We start from the raw sequence: 18,235 nt of genomic DNA on the forward strand, positions 1-18,235 counted from the left end.
GAGAGAGATGGTGGAGGAGGGGAGAGAGAGAGAGATGGTGGAGGAGGGGAGAGAGAGTGAGATGGTGGAGGAGGGGAGAGAGAGAGAGATGGTGGAGGAGGGGAGAGAGAGAGAGATGGGAGGAGGGGAGAGAGAGAGAGATGGTGGAGGAGGGGAGAGAGAGAGAGAGATGGTGGAGGGGAGGGAGAGAGAGATGGTGGAGGAGGGGAGAGAGAGAGATGGTGGAGGAAAGAGAGAGAGAGATGGTGGAGGAGGGGAGAGAGAGAGAGATGGTGGAGGAGGGGGAGAGAGAGAGATGGTGGAGGAGGGGAGAGAGAGATGGTGGAGGAGGGGAGAGAGGAGATGGTGGAGGAGGGGAGAGAGAGATGGTGGAGGAGGGAGGGAGAGAGAGATGGTGGAGGAGGGGGAGAGAGAGATGGTGGAGGAGGGAGAGAGAGGAGATGGTGGAGGAGGGGAGAGAGAGAGATGGTGGAGGAGGGGAGAGAGAGAGATGGTGGAGGAGGGGAGAGAGAGAGAGATGGTGGAGGAGGGGAGAGAGATGGTGGAGGACTGTTTTTCATGGTGGGAGGGGGGAGGAGAGAGATGGTGGAGGAGGGGAGAGAGAGAGAGATGGTGGAGGAGGGGAGAGAGAGAGATGGTGGAGGAGGGGAGAGAGAGAGAGATGGTGGAGGAGGGGGAGAGAGAGAGATGGTGGAGAGAGAGAGAGATGGTGGAGGAGGGGAGAAGAGAGATGGTGGAGGAGGGGAGAGAGAGAGAGATGGTGACGGAGGGGAGGGAGGGAGAGATGGTGGAGGAGGGGAGGGAGGGAGAGATGGTGGAGGGGAGAGATGGAGATGGTGGAGGAGGGGAGGGAGGCCTAGATGGTGGAGGAGGGGAGAGAGAGAGATGGTGGAGGAGGGGAGAGAGAGAGAGATGGTGGAGGAGGGGAGGGGAGAGAGAGATGGTGGAGGAGGGGGAGAGAGAGAGAGATGGTGGAGGAGGGGAGGGAGAGAGAGATGGTGGAGGAGGGGAGGGAGAGAGAGATGGTGGAGGAGGGGAGAGAGAGAGATGGTGGAGGAGTGGGGGAGAGAGAGAGAGATGGTGGAGGAGGGGAGGGAGAGAGAGAGAGATGGTGGAGGAGGGGAGAGAGAGAGAGATGGTGGAGGAGGGAGAGAGAGAGAGATGGTGGAGGAAAGAGAGATGGTGGAGGAAAGAGAGAGATGGTGGAGGAGCCAGAGAGAGAGATGGTGGAGGAGGGGAGAGAGGGATGGTGGAGGAGGGGAGAGAGAGAGAGATGGTGGAGGAGGGGAGAGAAGAGATGGTGGAGGTTTTGAGATCAAGATGGTGGAGGAGGGAGAGAGAAGAGATGGTGGAGGAGGGGAGAGAGAGAGATGGTGGAGGAGGGGAGAGAGAGAGAGATGGTGGAGGAGGGAGAGAAGAGATGGTGGAGGAGGAGAGAGAGAGATGGTGGAGGAGGGGAGAGAGAGAGATGGTGGAGGAGGGGAGAGAGAGAGAGATGGTGGAGGAGGGAGAGAGAGAGAGATGGTGGAGAGAGAGAGATGGTGGAGGAGGGAGAGAGAGAGAGATGGTGGAGGAGGGGAGAGAGAGAGAGATGGTGACGGAGGGGAGGGAGGGAGAGATGGTGGAGGAGGGGAGGGAGGGAGGGAGAGATGGTGGAGGAGGGGAGAGAGAGAGAGATGGTGGAGGAGGGGAGGGAGGGAGAGATGGTGGAGGAGGGGAGAGAGAGAGATGGTGGAGGAGGGGAGAGAGAGAGAGATGGTGGAGGAGGGGAGGAGAGAGAGATGGTGGAGGAGGGGGAGAGAGAGAGAGATGGTGGAGGAGGGGAGGAGAGAGAGATGGTGGAGGAGGGGAGAGAGAGAGATGGTGGAGGAGGGGAGAGAGAGAGAGATGGTGGAGGAGGGGAGGGAGAGAGAGAGATGGTGGAGGAGGGAGAGAGAGAGATGGTGGAGGAGGGAGAGAGAGAGAGATGGTGGAGGAGGGGAGAGAGAGAGAGATGGTGGAGGAGGGGAGAGAGAGAGATGGTGTAGGAGGGGAGGAGAGAGAGATGGTGGAGGAGGGGAGAGAGAGAGATGGTGGAGGAGGGGAGGGAGAGAGAGATGGTGGAGGAGGGGAGAGAGAGAGAGATGGTGGAGGAGGGGAGAGAGAGAGAGATGGTGGAGGAGGGGAGAGAGAGAGATGGTGGAGGAGGGGAGGGAGAGAGAGATGGTGGAGGAGGGGAGAGAGAGAGAGATGGTGGAGGAGGGGAGAGAGAGAGAGATGGTGGAGGAGGGGAGAGAGAGAGAGATGGTGGAGGAGGGGAGAGAGAGAGATGGTGGAGGAGGGGAGAGAGAGAGATGGTGGAGGAGGGGAGAGAGAGAGATGGTGGAGGAGGGGGGAGAGAGAGAGATGGTGGAGGAGGGGGAGAGAGAGAGATGGTGGAGGAGGGGAGGGAGAGAAAGATGGTGGAGGAGGGAGAGAGAGAGATGGTGGAGGAGGGAGAGAGAGAGATGGTGGAGGAGGGGAGAGAGAGAGAGATGGTGGAGGAGGGAGAGAGAGAGATGGTGGAGGAGGGAGGGAGAGAAAGATGGTGGAGGAGGGGAGAGAGAGCGAGATGGTGGAGGAGGGGAGAGAGAGAGAGATGGTGGAGGAGGGGAGAGAGAGAGAGATGGTGGAGGAGGGGAGAGAGAGAGAGATGGTGGAGGAGGGGAGAGAGAGAGAGATGGTGGAGGAGGGGAGAGAGAGAGAGATGGTGGAGGAGGGAGAGAGAGAGAGATGGTGGAGGAGGGAGAGAGAGAGAGATGGTGGAGGAGGGGAGAGAGAGATGGTGGAGGAGGGGAGGGAGAGAGAGATGGTGGAGGAGGGGGGAGAGAGAGAGATGGTGGAGGAGGGGAGAGAGAGAGATTGTGAAGAAGGGGGCTGAGAGGATTTAATGTAGACGGAATAAGGCACACAGGAGCAGAGGAATAGAGGGGAAGAGGTGGGAAAGGGGGGGGGGGTTAAAAATTCAACGCATTGGAGGAATTGCAGTTTGACTGCGTTGTAGAAGGTTTCACACAAAGAATGGATAACTAACAAGCTGGGGGATCGTAAATACAAACGCACATGAAATTGACGACAAAATGAATGCACCAAAAACAAACGACAGGATTGAATCTACATTATTTTTAACTTTGGAAGGAGGAGTTTGAAGAAGTTTGAAGACGGGGTCTGTAGTAAGTTAAGTAGACTAAAGACGCTGAGATTGCGTTTCCAGAGGAAAGTGGAGGACAGAAACAGAAGGAAAGATGTTAGCAGAGACGAGCGTTCACTTTTATAAAAGGCCTAATGTGTACAATATTTAAAACCTTTTGTTTTGCGCATGGCCTTTCAAATACGATTATTTTCTCAAATAATACTGGATCGGGCGGAGGAAAACGGTTTAGTCCAGAATGCGCATAGTCTTTTATCGAGATGTCAGCTGTATGTAGCGTGCGGTTAGTTGTTTTTGGGGTAGCCTAAAATATTTGGATACAGTCGTAAAGAAGATAGTTTGTAGCCTTCCCATTTCCCTAAGACTAAGCCAATCCGTGTTGGAACAATGTGGCCAATTTCTGTTTGTTTATTGTAACTTTATTGCAACAATTGTTATATGTATCCGTGTGGATTGCAACCTCGTGTAGCCTAGGTTACAGTACATTTGGTTGCATTTATTTTCATTATATTGTACAGTAAATGTAAAAAAAAAAAAAAAAAATTGGTGAGGCCAATTGGTTGGTAAAATAATTAGTAAATAAAATCAATATCTATTTGATGGCTTTTTCCGTCGTTGATAGAGAGTTTGATCGGGGTTCAAATCGCACAGTCCAGCTCACGGAGGAGGACTGCAGTTTGGTGGATAAAAGACTGGAGCCCATTTCAACCAGGAGTCTGATACGGGACAACGACTCGAACCAACGGACCACTCGTGGGAAAGGCCTGATTTTTGGGGGATTTAACTCCACAAGCCTGGAATCTAATCTTATTCACTTTTGTGAGAGAACCCGTATCCTGTCCTTTAGGCTATGCCTGTGTAAACCGTGATCAGGCAGGTATGCAGTTGAACCGACCGAAGAGCGCTTTAGTGTCGAGCTTCAGCCAGTCGATTTCCCCTGAGACGGCAGCCAGTATCGGATCCTTCTCCAGCCAGTTCAAAACCATGCGCTTCTCCTACCACATCAGCCGCAGCATGGCAAGACCACAACCGCCGCTGCGCAGGATACGTGAGTAATCCATTTTCTTTTGTTGTAGCCTAAACCGTAGCCGATTTTAATAAGCATGTCAATCTTGGTGGAGCAAACTCCCACATTTGTTTTAGGGAAATGCCAGCAAAGCCACTACACAACATTAAACAACACATTCATTGCACTATAAAAGGTGACAAAAGGTGACCGGAAACTGTTAGGGCCTACATAAAGCTGTCCCAACATCAGAGCTTTCTTTTCAGCACCATGGAGTGAGTCCTTAGCACTCCAACACCTGGCTATCAGCGGAGTCTTGTCTGGCAGCAGCGAAACAGTTCACTCAGCCTCATTTACTGCCTTAAAAAACATAGCTGAGATGACTGACTTGCTTAAACAAATGTGACAATTGAGATGTACAAACTACGGCATAAGGGGACGACGAACGGATCAGAGGCAATCCGTCATTTCGATGAAGACATTAATGAGCGAGATAGGCAACATAACTTTTGAAATGTAGAGTGGCAGAATACAGAACCTGGGCTGTTTTCTTACATTGTTCTCCCTGTACACCAAGTCAGAACCGTAGGATAAATAAAGGGGGCATATAAGCAGACAATGAAAGCTCTTACAATAGTCACTGATTACATTTCTCAAAAACAGGTTAAGGTGCACCACCAAGTCAGAACAGTAGGCGAAATTAAGACGTGAAAATAGACAAAATTATTAGGGTGAGGCACATGGGCTACTAGCAGCTTACTACACAACATACACTAAGTATGACTTTCTTAGCTACAGTAAACACATCTCCCTGGCATAGTACATCATTTATGAAGCAGCATACAAGACCTTTTTGGACTGACCTTCTTGTGCTGTGCTCACTTGAACAGGAAGGTGGTGCAGTGGTCCTTTGTGGGCAAATTTTGTCATCAAAGTCTGTCATTCTCTGGATTTATGGTGCTTTTAAAACAACTGGGAACTCTGAAAAAAAAAACAAGGTTGAATCATGATGACATCATTGATCTTCAGGTCGTGGCTCTAGAAAGAGGCCGGATTTACAATTCCGAGTTGGATGACTGTTCAAAACGTATTTTCCCAGTCGGAGCTCGTTTATTCCTGACTTCCCAGTTAACTTGACTTCAGTGAATTCGAGACATCGCAGTTCCAAGTTAACTGTTGTTTTGACTGCGGCACAAATCATGCTTCATTGACAGCATGGCCAATGTTGAATATTTATCATTTTAAGAGACCCTTAATCCCAGATTTGGCAGCACACAGCAGCTCCACTGAATAGCAGGTGATTGCTGTGAAATGCTTGCAGTTAGCCACTGTCACTGATTCTTTCCAAACCACTCATTGTTGAATTTGCGATTTCCAACGTGTTGTGTAATGTTTATGTCCAATGTTCCATGAGCACCGATATGTTTTATCTCTAATCTCCCTTCATTCTTTCTCTTCATATGACAAGAATTAATGAGGATTTGCCAGTAGATTGTCAACTTGATTCATGATGACTCCTAGCTAAGATTTTAAATGTATGATGTTGACATGATCACTCCAATCAAAGCTACTGTACATATAACGTGATTTGACGTCATTTTATCTGTGGCCAATGACCTTGAGCCTTCTTGGATGGGCACGTCTAATGTAACTCTATGGCAGCACCCAAGGGGCTTGAACTTTCTAGCTCTACCCTTAAAATCAAATCACATTTTATTTGTCACATACACATGGTTAGCAGATGTTAATGCGAGTGTAGCAAAATGCTTGTGCTTCTGGTTCTGACAATGCAGTAATAACCAACGAGTAATCTAACTAACAATTACACAACAGCTACCTTACACACACAAGTGTAAAGGGATAAAGAATATGTACATAAAGATATATGAATGAGTGATGGTACAGAACGGCATAGGCAAGATGCAGTAGATGGTATCGAGTACAGTATATAAAGTGGCATAGTTTAAAGTGGCTAGTGATACATGTATTACATAAAGATGCAGTAGATGATATAGAGTACAGTATATACATATACATATGAGATTAGTAATGTAGGGTATGTAAACATTATATTAAATGGCATTGTTTAAAGTGGCTAGTGACATTTTTTACATCAATTTCCATTATTGTAGTGACTGGAGTTGAGTCAGTGTGTAGGCAGCAGCCACTCAATGTTAGTGGTGGCTGTTTAACAGTCTATGGCCTTGAGATAGAAGCTGTTTTTCAGTCTCTCGGTCCCTGCTTTGATGCACCTGTACTGACCTCGCCTTCTGGATGACAGCGGGGTGAACAGGCCGTGGCTCGGGTGGTTGTTGTCCTTGATGATCTTTATGGCCTTCCTGTGACATCAGGTGGTGTAGGTGTTCTGGAGGGCAGGTAGTTTGCCCCCGGTGATGCGTTGTGCAGACCTCACTACCCTCTGGAGAGCCGTGCGGTTGTGGGCGGAGCAGTTGCCGTACCAGGTGGTGATACAGCCTGACAGGATGCTCTCGATTGTGCATCTGTAGAAGTTTGTGAGGGTTTTAGGTGCAGCTTTATGAACTCAATGATTATTATTATATATTTTTTTTTAAACATTACTTGCAAACTGATATGTGACACGTTTATTCCAAAATAACATGCTAAACAGGCGGGGCTCTGCCATACCTGCCCTGAATGGCGGGTCACCACTGAGCCTACAGATAGTAGGCATGTAGTTATAGGTTGTGGCCAAGCACTTTCCTATAAAGATGAGCTTCTTCCTGTGAGGTTTCCTGCTCCAGTGTCTAAATGTATGACACACACACACACACACACACACACACACACACACGCACGCACGCACGCACGCACACACACTGCCTTTGCTGTTGTGATGGTGTGTTATAATTCATACCTGATTGACTCTTATCAGATCACTATCAAGCTCTTTTTGCTATGACAAACAGACGATTTTCATTCATGCAAGAGCTCTTAATTTCCCTGGTAATATGCTAATAGTCTTGATTGATGGACAAAAAGAGAGTACTTGGCAAAGTGAAACATATTCACTCGTGTTGAAGTACATTTGAGTGACGTCTGGGTAAATCAATACACAGAATACAGCAGGTATTAACTGTCACAGTTAGAAAGGTCACAGTAACCTGAATTATGGATCTGGGAGATCTCCAGCTTCTAAATGATAGACTACATGAAAGGTTACATACTGATTGGTCCATTAGTATTCTAATAGGGTTGGGTTCATATTGATTGGTCCATTAGTATTCTAGTAGGATTGGGTTACATATGATTGGCCATTAGTATTCTAATAGGGTTGGGTTACATATTGATTGGTCCATTAGTATTCTCGTAGGGTTGGGTTACATACTGAGTGGTCCATTAGTATTCTAGTAGGGTTGGGTTACATACTGATTGGTCCATTAGTATTCTAGTAGGGTTGGGTTACATATTGATTGGTCCATTAGTATTCTAGTAGGGTTGGGTTACATATTGATTGGTCCATTAGTATTCTAGTAGGGTTGGGTTACATGCTGATTGGTCCATTAGTATTCTAGTAGGGTTGGGTTACATACTGATTGGTCCATTAGTATTCTAGTAGGGTTGGGTTACATATTGATTGGTCCATTAGTATTCTAGTAGGGTTGGGTTACATGCTGATTGGTCCATTAGTATTCTAGTAGGGTTGGGTTACATATTGATTGGTCCATTAGTATTCTAGTAGGGTTGGGTTACATGCTGATTGGTCCATTAGTATTCTAGTAGGGTTGGGTTACATATTGATTGGTCCATTAGTATTCTAGTAGGGTTGGGTTACATACTGATTGGTCCATTAGTATTCTAGTAGGGTTGGGTTACATATTGATTGGTCCATTAGTATTCTAGTAGGGTTGGGTTACATATTGATTGGTCCATTAGTATTCTAGTAGGGTTGGGTTACATATTGATTGGTCCATTAGTATTCTAGTAGGGTTGGGTTACATATTGATTGGTCCATTAGTATTCTAGTAGGGTTGGGTTACATATTGATTGGTCCATTAGTATTCTAGTAGGGTTGGGTTACATATTGATTGGTCCATTAGTATTCTAGTAGGGTTGGGTTACATACTGATTGGTCCATTAGTATTCTAGTAGGGTTGGGTTACATATTGATTGGTCCATTAGTATTCTAGTAGGGTTGGGTTACATATTGATCGGTCCATTAGTATTCTAGTAGGGTTGGGTTACATATTGATTGGTCCATTAGTATTCTAGTAGGGTTGGGTTACATATTGATTGGTCCATTAGTATTCTAGTAGGGTTGGGTTACATATTGATTGGTCCATTAGTATTCTAGTAGGGTTGGTTACATATTGATTGGTCCATTAGTATTTTAGTAGGGTTGGGTTACATATTGATTGGTCCATTAGTATTCTAGTAGGGTTGTTACATACTGATTGGTCCATTAGTATTCTAATAGGGTTGGGTTACATATTGATTGGTCCATTAGTATTCTAGTAGGGTTGGGTTACATATTGATTGGTCCATTAGTATTTTAGTAGGGTTGGGTTACATATTGATTGGTCCATTAGTATTCTAGTAGGGTTGGGTTACATACTGATTGGTCCATTAGTATTCTAATAGGGTTGGGTTACATATTGATTGGTCCATTAGTATTCTAGTAGGGTTGGGTTACATATTGATTGGTCCATTAGTATTCTAGTAGGGTTGGGTTACATATTGATTGGTCCATTAGTATTTTAGTAGCTTTAGGTTACATAGGGAGAGGAAAATAAAAGAAAGAGAGAGAGAGCGAGAAAGAGTGAGACAGAGGGAGGGAGGGAGGGAGGGAGAGGGAGAGGGAGAGAGGGAGAGGGATCTCAGGATGTCGATAGAAGAACTACTGTGTTGGACAGGATGTTGTATATATTACCACGTATTCCTAGTTCTAGTTGACCTCAGGTTGACCTCTCAACAAGGCCAGGACAGTAAGATGAGAAGTAATAAAGTAATTAAATGATACAAATATAAGTACAGTGGGATAAAAAATAAAATAATTTACCTCAAATATAAATACAAAACCATAGTTATCGGTGGTAAACATTTGTGCTGGCCTAAATCAAGTCAACCCCCCCAACCACACACACACACACACCATTATCCATATCTTAAAGGCCCAATGCAGCCATTTTTACTGTATCTCAATTTTAAATCATTTCTGGGTAACATTCAGGTACCCTACTATAATAGTTTTCAGTTAAAATGTACAGTAAACATTTAATCTGGGCCTTTAAAATGTACAGTAAACATTTTATCTGGGCCTTTAAAATGTACAGTAAACATTTAATCTGGGCCTTTAAAATGTACAGTAAACAATTAATCTGGGCGGCAGGTAGCCTAGTCGTTAGAGCGTTGGCTCAGTAACCGAAAGGTTGCTGGATCGAATCCCCGAGCTGACAAGGTAAAAAGTCTGTCGTTCTGCCCCTGAGCTAGGCAGTTAACCCCACTGTTCCCCGGGCGCCGTGGATGTCGATTAAGGCAGTATCTTTTAGTAGGGTTATGTTACAGCACCTCTCTGATTCAAAGGGGTTGGGTTAAATGCAGAAGACACATTTCAGTTGAAAGGGTTTAGTTGTTCAACTGACTAGGTATATCTCCGCTTTCCCTCTAAGATGTACAGTAGGCACATGATGATTTCTGACACCTACCTCTGATTTCTTGGCCCAGATTCTGCCACTGTGTAGAATCACAGTCCCAGCAGTTTAAAGGGTCACCTCTCTGAGAGCTGTGGAATAATCATATTCAGAGCTGCTTTGAATTAAGTATCCCTCTGAAATTATCATTGAGTTGAAAGCATTATCCTTAGCTGAGGTTCACTTTGACTTCATCATCTAACAGTAAAAGTAGATACAGACAAGGGATGCAGTTGTTTTGCGGTAAAACGTGGATACGTAATGTTGTATACTACAGCGTTTAGTTGTGCTCTGCAGCATTCACCCATTTTCTGCCCTGGTGTTTCTGTGGTCTGACATCACCGCCTGGTGTTTCTGTGGTCTGACATCACCGCCTGGTGTTTCCGTGGTCTGACATCACCGCCTGGTGTTTCCGTGGTCTGACATCACCGCCTGGTGTTTCCGTGGTCTGACATCACCGCCTGGTGTTTCCGTGGTCTGACATCACCGCCTGGTGTTTCCGTGGTCTGACATCACCGCCTGGTGTTTCTGTGGTCTGACATCACCGCCTGGTGTTTCCGTGGTCTGACATCACCGCCTGGTGTTTCCGTGGTCTGACATCACCGCCTGGTGTTTCTGTGGTCTGACATCACCGCCTGGTGTTTCCGTGGTCTGACATCACCGCCTGGTGTTTCCGTGGTCTGACATCACCGCCTGGTGTTTCCGTGGTCTGACATCACCGCCTGGTGTTTCCGTGGTAAGCACACCAGTGAGGTGTTTTTGGCTGAGTGTACCACCTCATGTTGAGCTTTGCGGTCAACGGCGGTGGAGTTGCCATACCAGGCTGTGATGCAGCCTGACAGTATCCTCTCGATGGTGCTCATGTAGAACACTGTGATGTAGCCTGACAGTAAGCTCTCGATGGTGGTCCTGTAGAACACTGTGATGCAGCCTGACAGTATGCTCTCGATGGTGCTCCTGTAGAACACTGTGATGCAGCCTGACAGTATGCTCTCGATGGTGCACCTGTATAACACTGTGATGCAGCCTGACAGTATGCTCTCGATGGTGCTCCTGTAGATCACTGTGAGAGCTCTCATGGACAGGCCAAATGTCTTCAGCATCCTGAGGTTGAAGAGTCGCTGTCGTGTCTTCTTGACCACAGTGTCTGTGTGGTTAGACCATTTCAGCTTCTCTGAGATGTGTGTACACAACCCGTTGGCGGACCTTCACCACCTGGAGGCGGACCTTCACCTCCTGTAGGCGGACCTTCACCTCCTGTAGGCGGACCTTCACCTCCTGGAGGCGGACCTTCACCACCTGGGGGCGGACCTTCACCACCTGGGGGTGGACCTTCACCTCCTGGGGCGGACCTTCACCACCTGGGGGCGGATCTTCACAACCCGTGGGCGGACCTTCACCACCTGGAGGCGGACCTTCACCTCCTGTAGGCGGACCTTCACCACCTGGGGGCGGACCTTCACCTCCTGGGGGCGGACCTTCACCACCTGGGGTGGACCTTCACAACCCGTGGGGCGGACCTTCACCACCTGGGGTGGACCTTCACAACCCGTGGGGGGGAACTTCACCACCTGGAGGCGGACCTTCCTCTCCTGGGGGCGGACCTTCACCACCTGGAGGCGGGCCTTCACCACCAGGAGGCGGACCGTCAGGATGTCCCGGGACCCAGGGATGAGTTCAGACGCAGGGCCGTGAGTGTTGTAATGAGCTGATAGGACACTATGGTATTGAAGGCTGAGTTGTCGTCGATGAACAGCATCCTCACATATACATTCCCTTTGTCCAGGTGGGTGAGGGCAGGGTGCAGTGCAATGGTGATTGCGTTGTCCGTGGATCGGTCAGGGCAAAAGGAAAATTGGAGAGGGTCGGGCGTGTCGGGGAGGGAGGAGGTGATACGGTCTTGGACTAGCATCTCAAAGTACTTCATGATGACGGGAGGGCTACGCGTCTGTAGTCTTTCAGTTCAGGTACTTGGTAGGTGGATAATAGTGGACATCTTGAAGCAGGTGGGAATAGTGGCCTGAGCTAGGGAAATATTTAAAATGTCAGAGAACACAACAGCCAGCTGGTCTGCATATCCTCTTAGGGCACGGCTAGGGATTCCGTCTGGGCCGGACAGCATTGCGAGGGTTAACACGTTTGATTGACTTCAGTAGAGACTGAGTGTGTAGCCCACGTTGTCATCGGGGGGGGGGCTCTCCTCGGCAGCACGCGGTCATTGTGCTCGAGCTTTGAGAAACAGGTGTTTAGATCCCCCGGTAGGGTAGCGTTGGTGACCGTGATGTAATCCGTGATCTGCGCAAGTCATATTTGTACTGTTTAACAAAATTATTGTCCCAGTCACCTTTCCCTGTTTATAAGAATCTCAATTCAAGGGGCCGTATTGTCATGGGAAACACGTGTTAACATTGCCAAAGCAAGTGAAGTAGATAATAAACAAAAGTGAAATAAACAATAAAAATGAACAGTAAACATTACACACACAGAAATACTAGCATCTCTCTCTTTTTGTTTTTCTACAAGGCTGGTATCGCGGGTTTTTGATTTGGGAACGTTTTCAAAGACACTATCGGTATCACGTCATCTATGTATTTGTTGATGAATCCGGAGTCAGCGTATTCATTGATGTTATCTCCAGAGATAGCGTGGTCCAGCCCACGCTATCAAAACAGTCTTGGAGCGTGAACCAACGCTGTACAGACCTGACCACCAGAACTTCTCTCTCTAGTTTTTGTTTGTAGGCGGGGAGAAGCCAGAGTCCACACTTGCACGTTAGAGCAAACTTCAAATAGCAACAAGGACGAATACCCTAAATATCTCACAGCGACCTGTGACCCCCTCGGTAAACATAACAGGTGTGTCCATAACATGTTCCCTCCACCTGCTTTGAAATGCTGCACACTGATGGATGCTGGTGTGTGTGTGTGTGTGTTTGTGTGTGTGCGTGCGTGTGTGTGTGTAACACCGAGAGAACCTTGCCTCACATTGCACAGCCTCTCTGATTCAGCATGACTCTCGACTCCTTATCTCAACTAGACTGGCTCAGATCCTGAGACGACTTAAACTGCATGACCAATGGATATCCTATCCCCTGCTATCCCCTGCTATCCCCTGCTATCCCCTGCTCTGCTGAGTAACGCAATGCTGGGAAGAACCGACAGAGTCACATCCTCTTCCACAACACATCAGAGTAGAACTTCCTCTTGGGGGATTATTGAAGATGTGGGTCCCATTTTAAAGGAACAATAACTTATAAAGTCTCAGTCGCCAGGCGTATCCTCTACACAGTGGAGTCACCAACGATGACCACAAACTACTCCCAGTCATTCACCAACGCTGGCCACAAACTACTCCCCGTCCCCGCTGACCTCCCCGCTGACCTCCCCGCTGACCTCCACGCTGACTTCCCCACTGACCCTTCACTGACCTCCCCGCTGGCCTCCCGCTGGCCTCCACGCTGACCTCCCCACTGGCCTCCCCGCTGACCTCCACGCTGACCTCCCCGCTGGCCTCCCCGCTGGCTGACCTCCCCGCTGACCTCCACGCTGACCTCCCCGCTGACCTCCCCGCTGGCCTCACGCTGGCCTCCACGCTGGCCTCCACGCTGACCTCCACGCTGGCCTCCCGCTGACCTCCCCACTGACCTCCCCGCTGACCTCCCCGCTGACCTCCTCGCTGACCTCCCCGCTGACCTCTCCACTGACCTCCCCGCTGGCCTCACGCTGACCTCCACGCTGGCCTCACGCTGACCTCCACGCTGGCCTCCCGCTGACCTCCCCGCTGACCTCCCCCACTGACCTCCCCGCTGACCTCCCGCTGACCTCCCTGCTGGCCTCCACGCTGACCTCCCCACTGACCTCCACGCCTCCCCACTGACCTCTTCACTGACCTCCCCGCTGGCCTCCCGCTGACCTCCACGCTGACCTCCCCACTGACCTCCACACTGACTTCCCCACTGGCCTCCCGCTGACCTCCTCGCTGAGCTCCCTGCTGGCCTCCCGCTGACCTCCCCACTGACCTCCCCACTGACCTCCACGCTGACTTCCCCACTGACCTCTTCACTGACCTCCCCGCTGGCCTCCCGCTGACCTCCACGCTGACCTCCCCACTGGCCTCCCCGCTGACCTCCCCGCTGACCTCCCCTGACCTCCCCGCTGGCCTCCCGCTGACCTCCACGCTGACTTCCCCACTGGCCTCCCCACTGGCCTCCCCGCTGACCTCCCTGCTGGCCTCTCCGCTGGCCTCCCCGCTGACCTCCCCACTGACCTCCATGCTGCCTCCCCACTGGCCTCCCCGCTGGCCTCCCCACTGGCCTCCCCGCTAACCTCCCCACTGACCTCCACGCTGGCCTCCCCACTGGCCTCCCCACTGGCCTCCCCACTGGCCCCACGGACTTCCCCTCCTCCCCACTGGCCTCCACGCTAACTTCCCCACTGGCCTCCCCACTGGCCTCCACGCTGACCCCCACTGGCCTCCCCGCTGACCTCCCCACTGACCTCCACGCTGACCTCCTCACTGGCCTCCCCACTGACCTCCCCGCTGGCACAATGGAAGACTTTAACTGTTATGGTGCATATATAATGCCTTTAACTGTGCCGAATCAGATTCAGACATCCCTTTAAGAAGTTTATAAACGCCCCCATTTTCACATAAAAGCCATCTGGTATAGACATTAGATTACATACCAGTGGCTGTTTCCATCCCTAATGCTGCTCTGCTGTGGCGATCTGAGGGCCACGCCACGCTAGGTTAGCTAGGACCTATCAGATCAGGGATTATAGGCTACACTTTGTGTGTTTATTACAGAATGTTCAGGCTTGGCCGTGGATGATGCTCTGAAGTCCTTCTGCACTCTTAGAAAAAAAAGGATTCAGAAAGGGTTTAGTATTGAGTATTTATTAGGATCCCCAAGGCAGTGGCTACTCTTCCTGGGGTCCAAACAATACAACACCTCATATACATAACACTACATAATGCTAGCTTGTGTTACCTGGGGTGGCAGAGAGTTCCATGTAGTCATGGGTCTATTTAATACTGTGTGTTTGCCAACCTCTGTTCTGAACCTGGGGACTGTGAAGAGACTTCTGGTTGCATGTCTTGTGTGATACCCATGAGTTTCCAAACTGTGTGCAAACTGCTTGAACAGACAGTTCGGTACCTTCAACACATCAACACAAAGTCCAATAGTGAACTAGGCGCTCCTCACCTTTGAGCCAGGAGAGATTGACATGCATACCACTGACAGCGCAATACGTGCTGCTCTGTTCTGGACCAATTGCAATTTTCCTATGTCCTTCTTTACCGCATATGACCACACAGCTGGGCAGTAGTCCAGGTGTGACCTAACTAGGGCCTGTCTGGTCCTGTCTGGACCTGTCTGGACCTGTCTGGTCCTGTCTGGTGTCCTGTCTGGTCCGGTCTGGGGTCCTGTCTGGGGTCCTGTCTGGTCCTGTCTGGTGTCCTGTCTGGATCTGTCCTGTCCGGTCTGGTGTCCTGTCTGGGGTCCTGTCTGGACCTGTCTGGTCCTGTCTGGTGTCCTGCCTGGTCCTGTCTGGGGTCCTGTCTGGGGTCCTGTCTGGGGTCCTGTCTGTACTTGTCTGGTCATGTCTGGTCCAGTCTGGTCCTGTCTGGTCCTGTCTGGTCCTGTCTGGACTTGTCTGTACTTGTCTGTACCTGTCTGGTCCTGTCTGGTTGATTGTAATGTCAAGAAAGCAGAGCAACGCCTTATCATGGACATATTTCCCATTGAGTCTATACATTTGGACCATCTTACTGTCTAGTGTTACACCCAGCAGTTTAGTCTCATGAACTTTGCTCAATAGCCACATGATTTATTAATAGATCTAGATTAAGTTTAGGGTTAAGTGAGTGATTTGTTCCCAAAACCTATGCTTTTAGTTTTTGTTTTAGATATTTCAACACCAGCCTATTTGGTAGTTACCCATTTCTAAAACAGACTGGACCTCTATGTTAAAGGATTCAGTTATTTATTCTACTGTCGTAGCCGACGTGTCTACTGTTGAGTCCTCAGTGTACATAGACACACAGGCTTTATTCAAGGTCAGTGGAAGGTCGTTAGTAAACACAGAAAACAGTAATGGACTGAACTGATTTTGCATTAGAGAAGCTTCCAGTTCAAGAAAGCCCCATCTGTGTTCTATTTACTTTCTAGTAACTAGTAACTAGTAACTTTCAATCCATGATAAAGCAGAGGATGGAAATCCATAAGTCTTTTCAGCAATATATTATGATCAATGATCAGTCTAACAGCTCCCACAATCTCCTTACTATCAATTTATTTTAGCCAGTCATCAGTCATTTGTGTCAGTGCCGAGCATGTTGAATAGCCCTTCACCTATAAAGCTGAAAGTCTGTAAAATAACATTGTATTTGGTCAAACACAAAAAAAATAAAAAAAATAAAGTCAGCTGTCCCCATAGAATAACTCTTTTTAGTTCCAGGTAAAACCCCTTTTGGGTTCCAGGCTGTGACCAGGAGCCCCATGGGGCGGCGCACAATTGGACCAGCGTCGCCCGGATTCGGGTTTGGCCGGGGGGGATTTAATTGGCTCATCATGCTCTAGCGACTCCTTGTGGTGAACCGGGCACCTGCAAGCTGACCTCGGTCGTCTGTTGGAATGTGTTTCCACTGACACATTGGTGCGGCTGGCTTCCGGATTAAGCGAGCAATGTGTTAAGAAGCAGCGCGGCTTGGTGGGCCATGCTTCGGGGGACACATGACATTTGCCTCTCCCGAGTCCGTTGGGGAGGTGCAGCGATGAGACAAGATTGTAACTACCAATAGGATATCACAAAAAAGGGCTGTTCTCCTACGGGAACAGGCAAAGAACCCTTTTAGGTTGTAGAAGGCACCATTAGCCCTAAAATTGTACTTACCTGGAACTGTCTGTAGCTCAAAACAGAGGGGAAACTTTAAAGATACTATAGGCTTAGCCTATAATACAGCACAGAATGAGAGAACACATCAGCTATTAGGGAGGAGTGATGAAAGCAATTTTCCCGCATTGTTTGTAACTTCTGGACCTCAGAACTGGGATTACAACCTGGAAGATTTCTCCTTTAACCTCTTGGTGTTAGGGGGCAGTATTTTCATTTTTGGAAAAAAAAACATTCCCGTTGTAAACGGGATATTTTGTCAGGAAACGATGCTAGAATATGCATATAACTTTGGATAGAAAACACTCTAACGTTTCCAAAACTGTAAAGATATTGTCTGTGAGTATAACAGAACTGATGTTGCAGGCGAAGAGAAAAATCCAATCCGGAAGTGCCCCTATGTTTTGAAAGCACTGAGTTCCAATGACTCCGCTGTGAATGTACTATCAACGCTTTCTACGTATTCCCCAAGGTGTCTACAGCATTGTGACGTAGTTTTACACATTTCTGTGAAGAATAGCCATAGGCGGCCACATTGCGTAAGTGGTCACATGGTGGCTCCGAGAGAGATTCTCGCGTAAAATACAGAGGTAGCAATTATTACAATCGGTCCTAGTGAAAAACAAATTGTCCCAACGGATATATTATCGAATAGATATGTGAAAAACACCTTGAGGATGGATTCTAAACAACGTTTGCCATGTTTCTGTCGATATTATGGAGCTAATTTGGAATATTTTTCAGCGTTGTGGTGACCGCAATTTCGGGCGATTTCTCCACCAAATGTGAAGAACAAACGGAGCTATTTCGCTTACAAAAATAATATTTTGGGAAAAAATGAACTTTGGCTGTCTACCTGGGAGTCTCGTGAGTGAAAACATCCGATGTTCATCAAAGGTAAACGATTTAATTTGATTGCTTAGAAAAGCATTTCCGTGACAAGGTTGCCTGCTGCTAGCAAGGCATAATGCTATGCTAGGCTATGATAAACTTACACAAATGCTTGTCTAGCGTTGGCTGTAAAGCATATTTTGAAAATCTGAGATGACAGGGTCATTAACAAAAGGCTAAGCTGTGTTCCAATATATTTCACTTGTGATTTTCATGAATAGGAATATTTTCTAGGAAGATTTATGTCCGTTGCGTTATGCTAATTAGTGTCAGATGATGACAACGGTCCCGTTCACGGGCTGGGGTGTCACTAGAGGTTAAAGAGTCTGACGACCAGGCAGTGTGGTACCAGGACAACAACCTCTCCCTCAACGATGAGACAGCCTATAGGGAGGAGGTCAGAGACCAGGCAGTGTGGTGCCAGGACAACAACCTCTCCCTCAACGATGAGACAACCTACAGGGAGGAGGTCAGAGACCTGGCAGTGTGGTGCCAGGACAACAACCTCTCCCTCAACGATGAGACAGCCTATAGGGAGGAGGTCAGAGACCTGGTGGTACCAGGACAACAACCTCTCCCTCAACGATGAGACAACCTACAGGGAGGAGGTCAGAGACCAGGCAGT

At 48.6% G+C, this 18,235-nt stretch overlaps 1 protein-coding gene across 1 annotated transcript in view; it reads left to right on the top strand.

The window, feature by feature from the left end:
- The first annotated feature begins 2,998 nt into the window (after positions 1 to 2,998).
- fgd1 (FYVE, RhoGEF and PH domain containing 1) overlaps positions 2,999 to 18,235 on the top strand; it is a 124,811-nt gene continuing 109,574 nt past the window's right edge. Inside the window, exon 1 of the mRNA XM_042299830.1 lies at positions 2,999 to 4,217. Within this exon, the coding sequence (XP_042155764.1) occupies positions 4,049 to 4,217 (169 nt within the window). The 5' untranslated portion in view covers positions 2,999 to 4,048. The remainder of the gene's footprint in view (positions 4,218 to 18,235) is intronic.

Source organism: Oncorhynchus tshawytscha, linkage group LG16, assembly GCF_018296145.1.
Source record: "Oncorhynchus tshawytscha isolate Ot180627B linkage group LG16, Otsh_v2.0, whole genome shotgun sequence".
In the NCBI taxonomy this organism is placed as follows: Eukaryota; Metazoa; Chordata; class Actinopteri; order Salmoniformes; family Salmonidae; genus Oncorhynchus; species Oncorhynchus tshawytscha.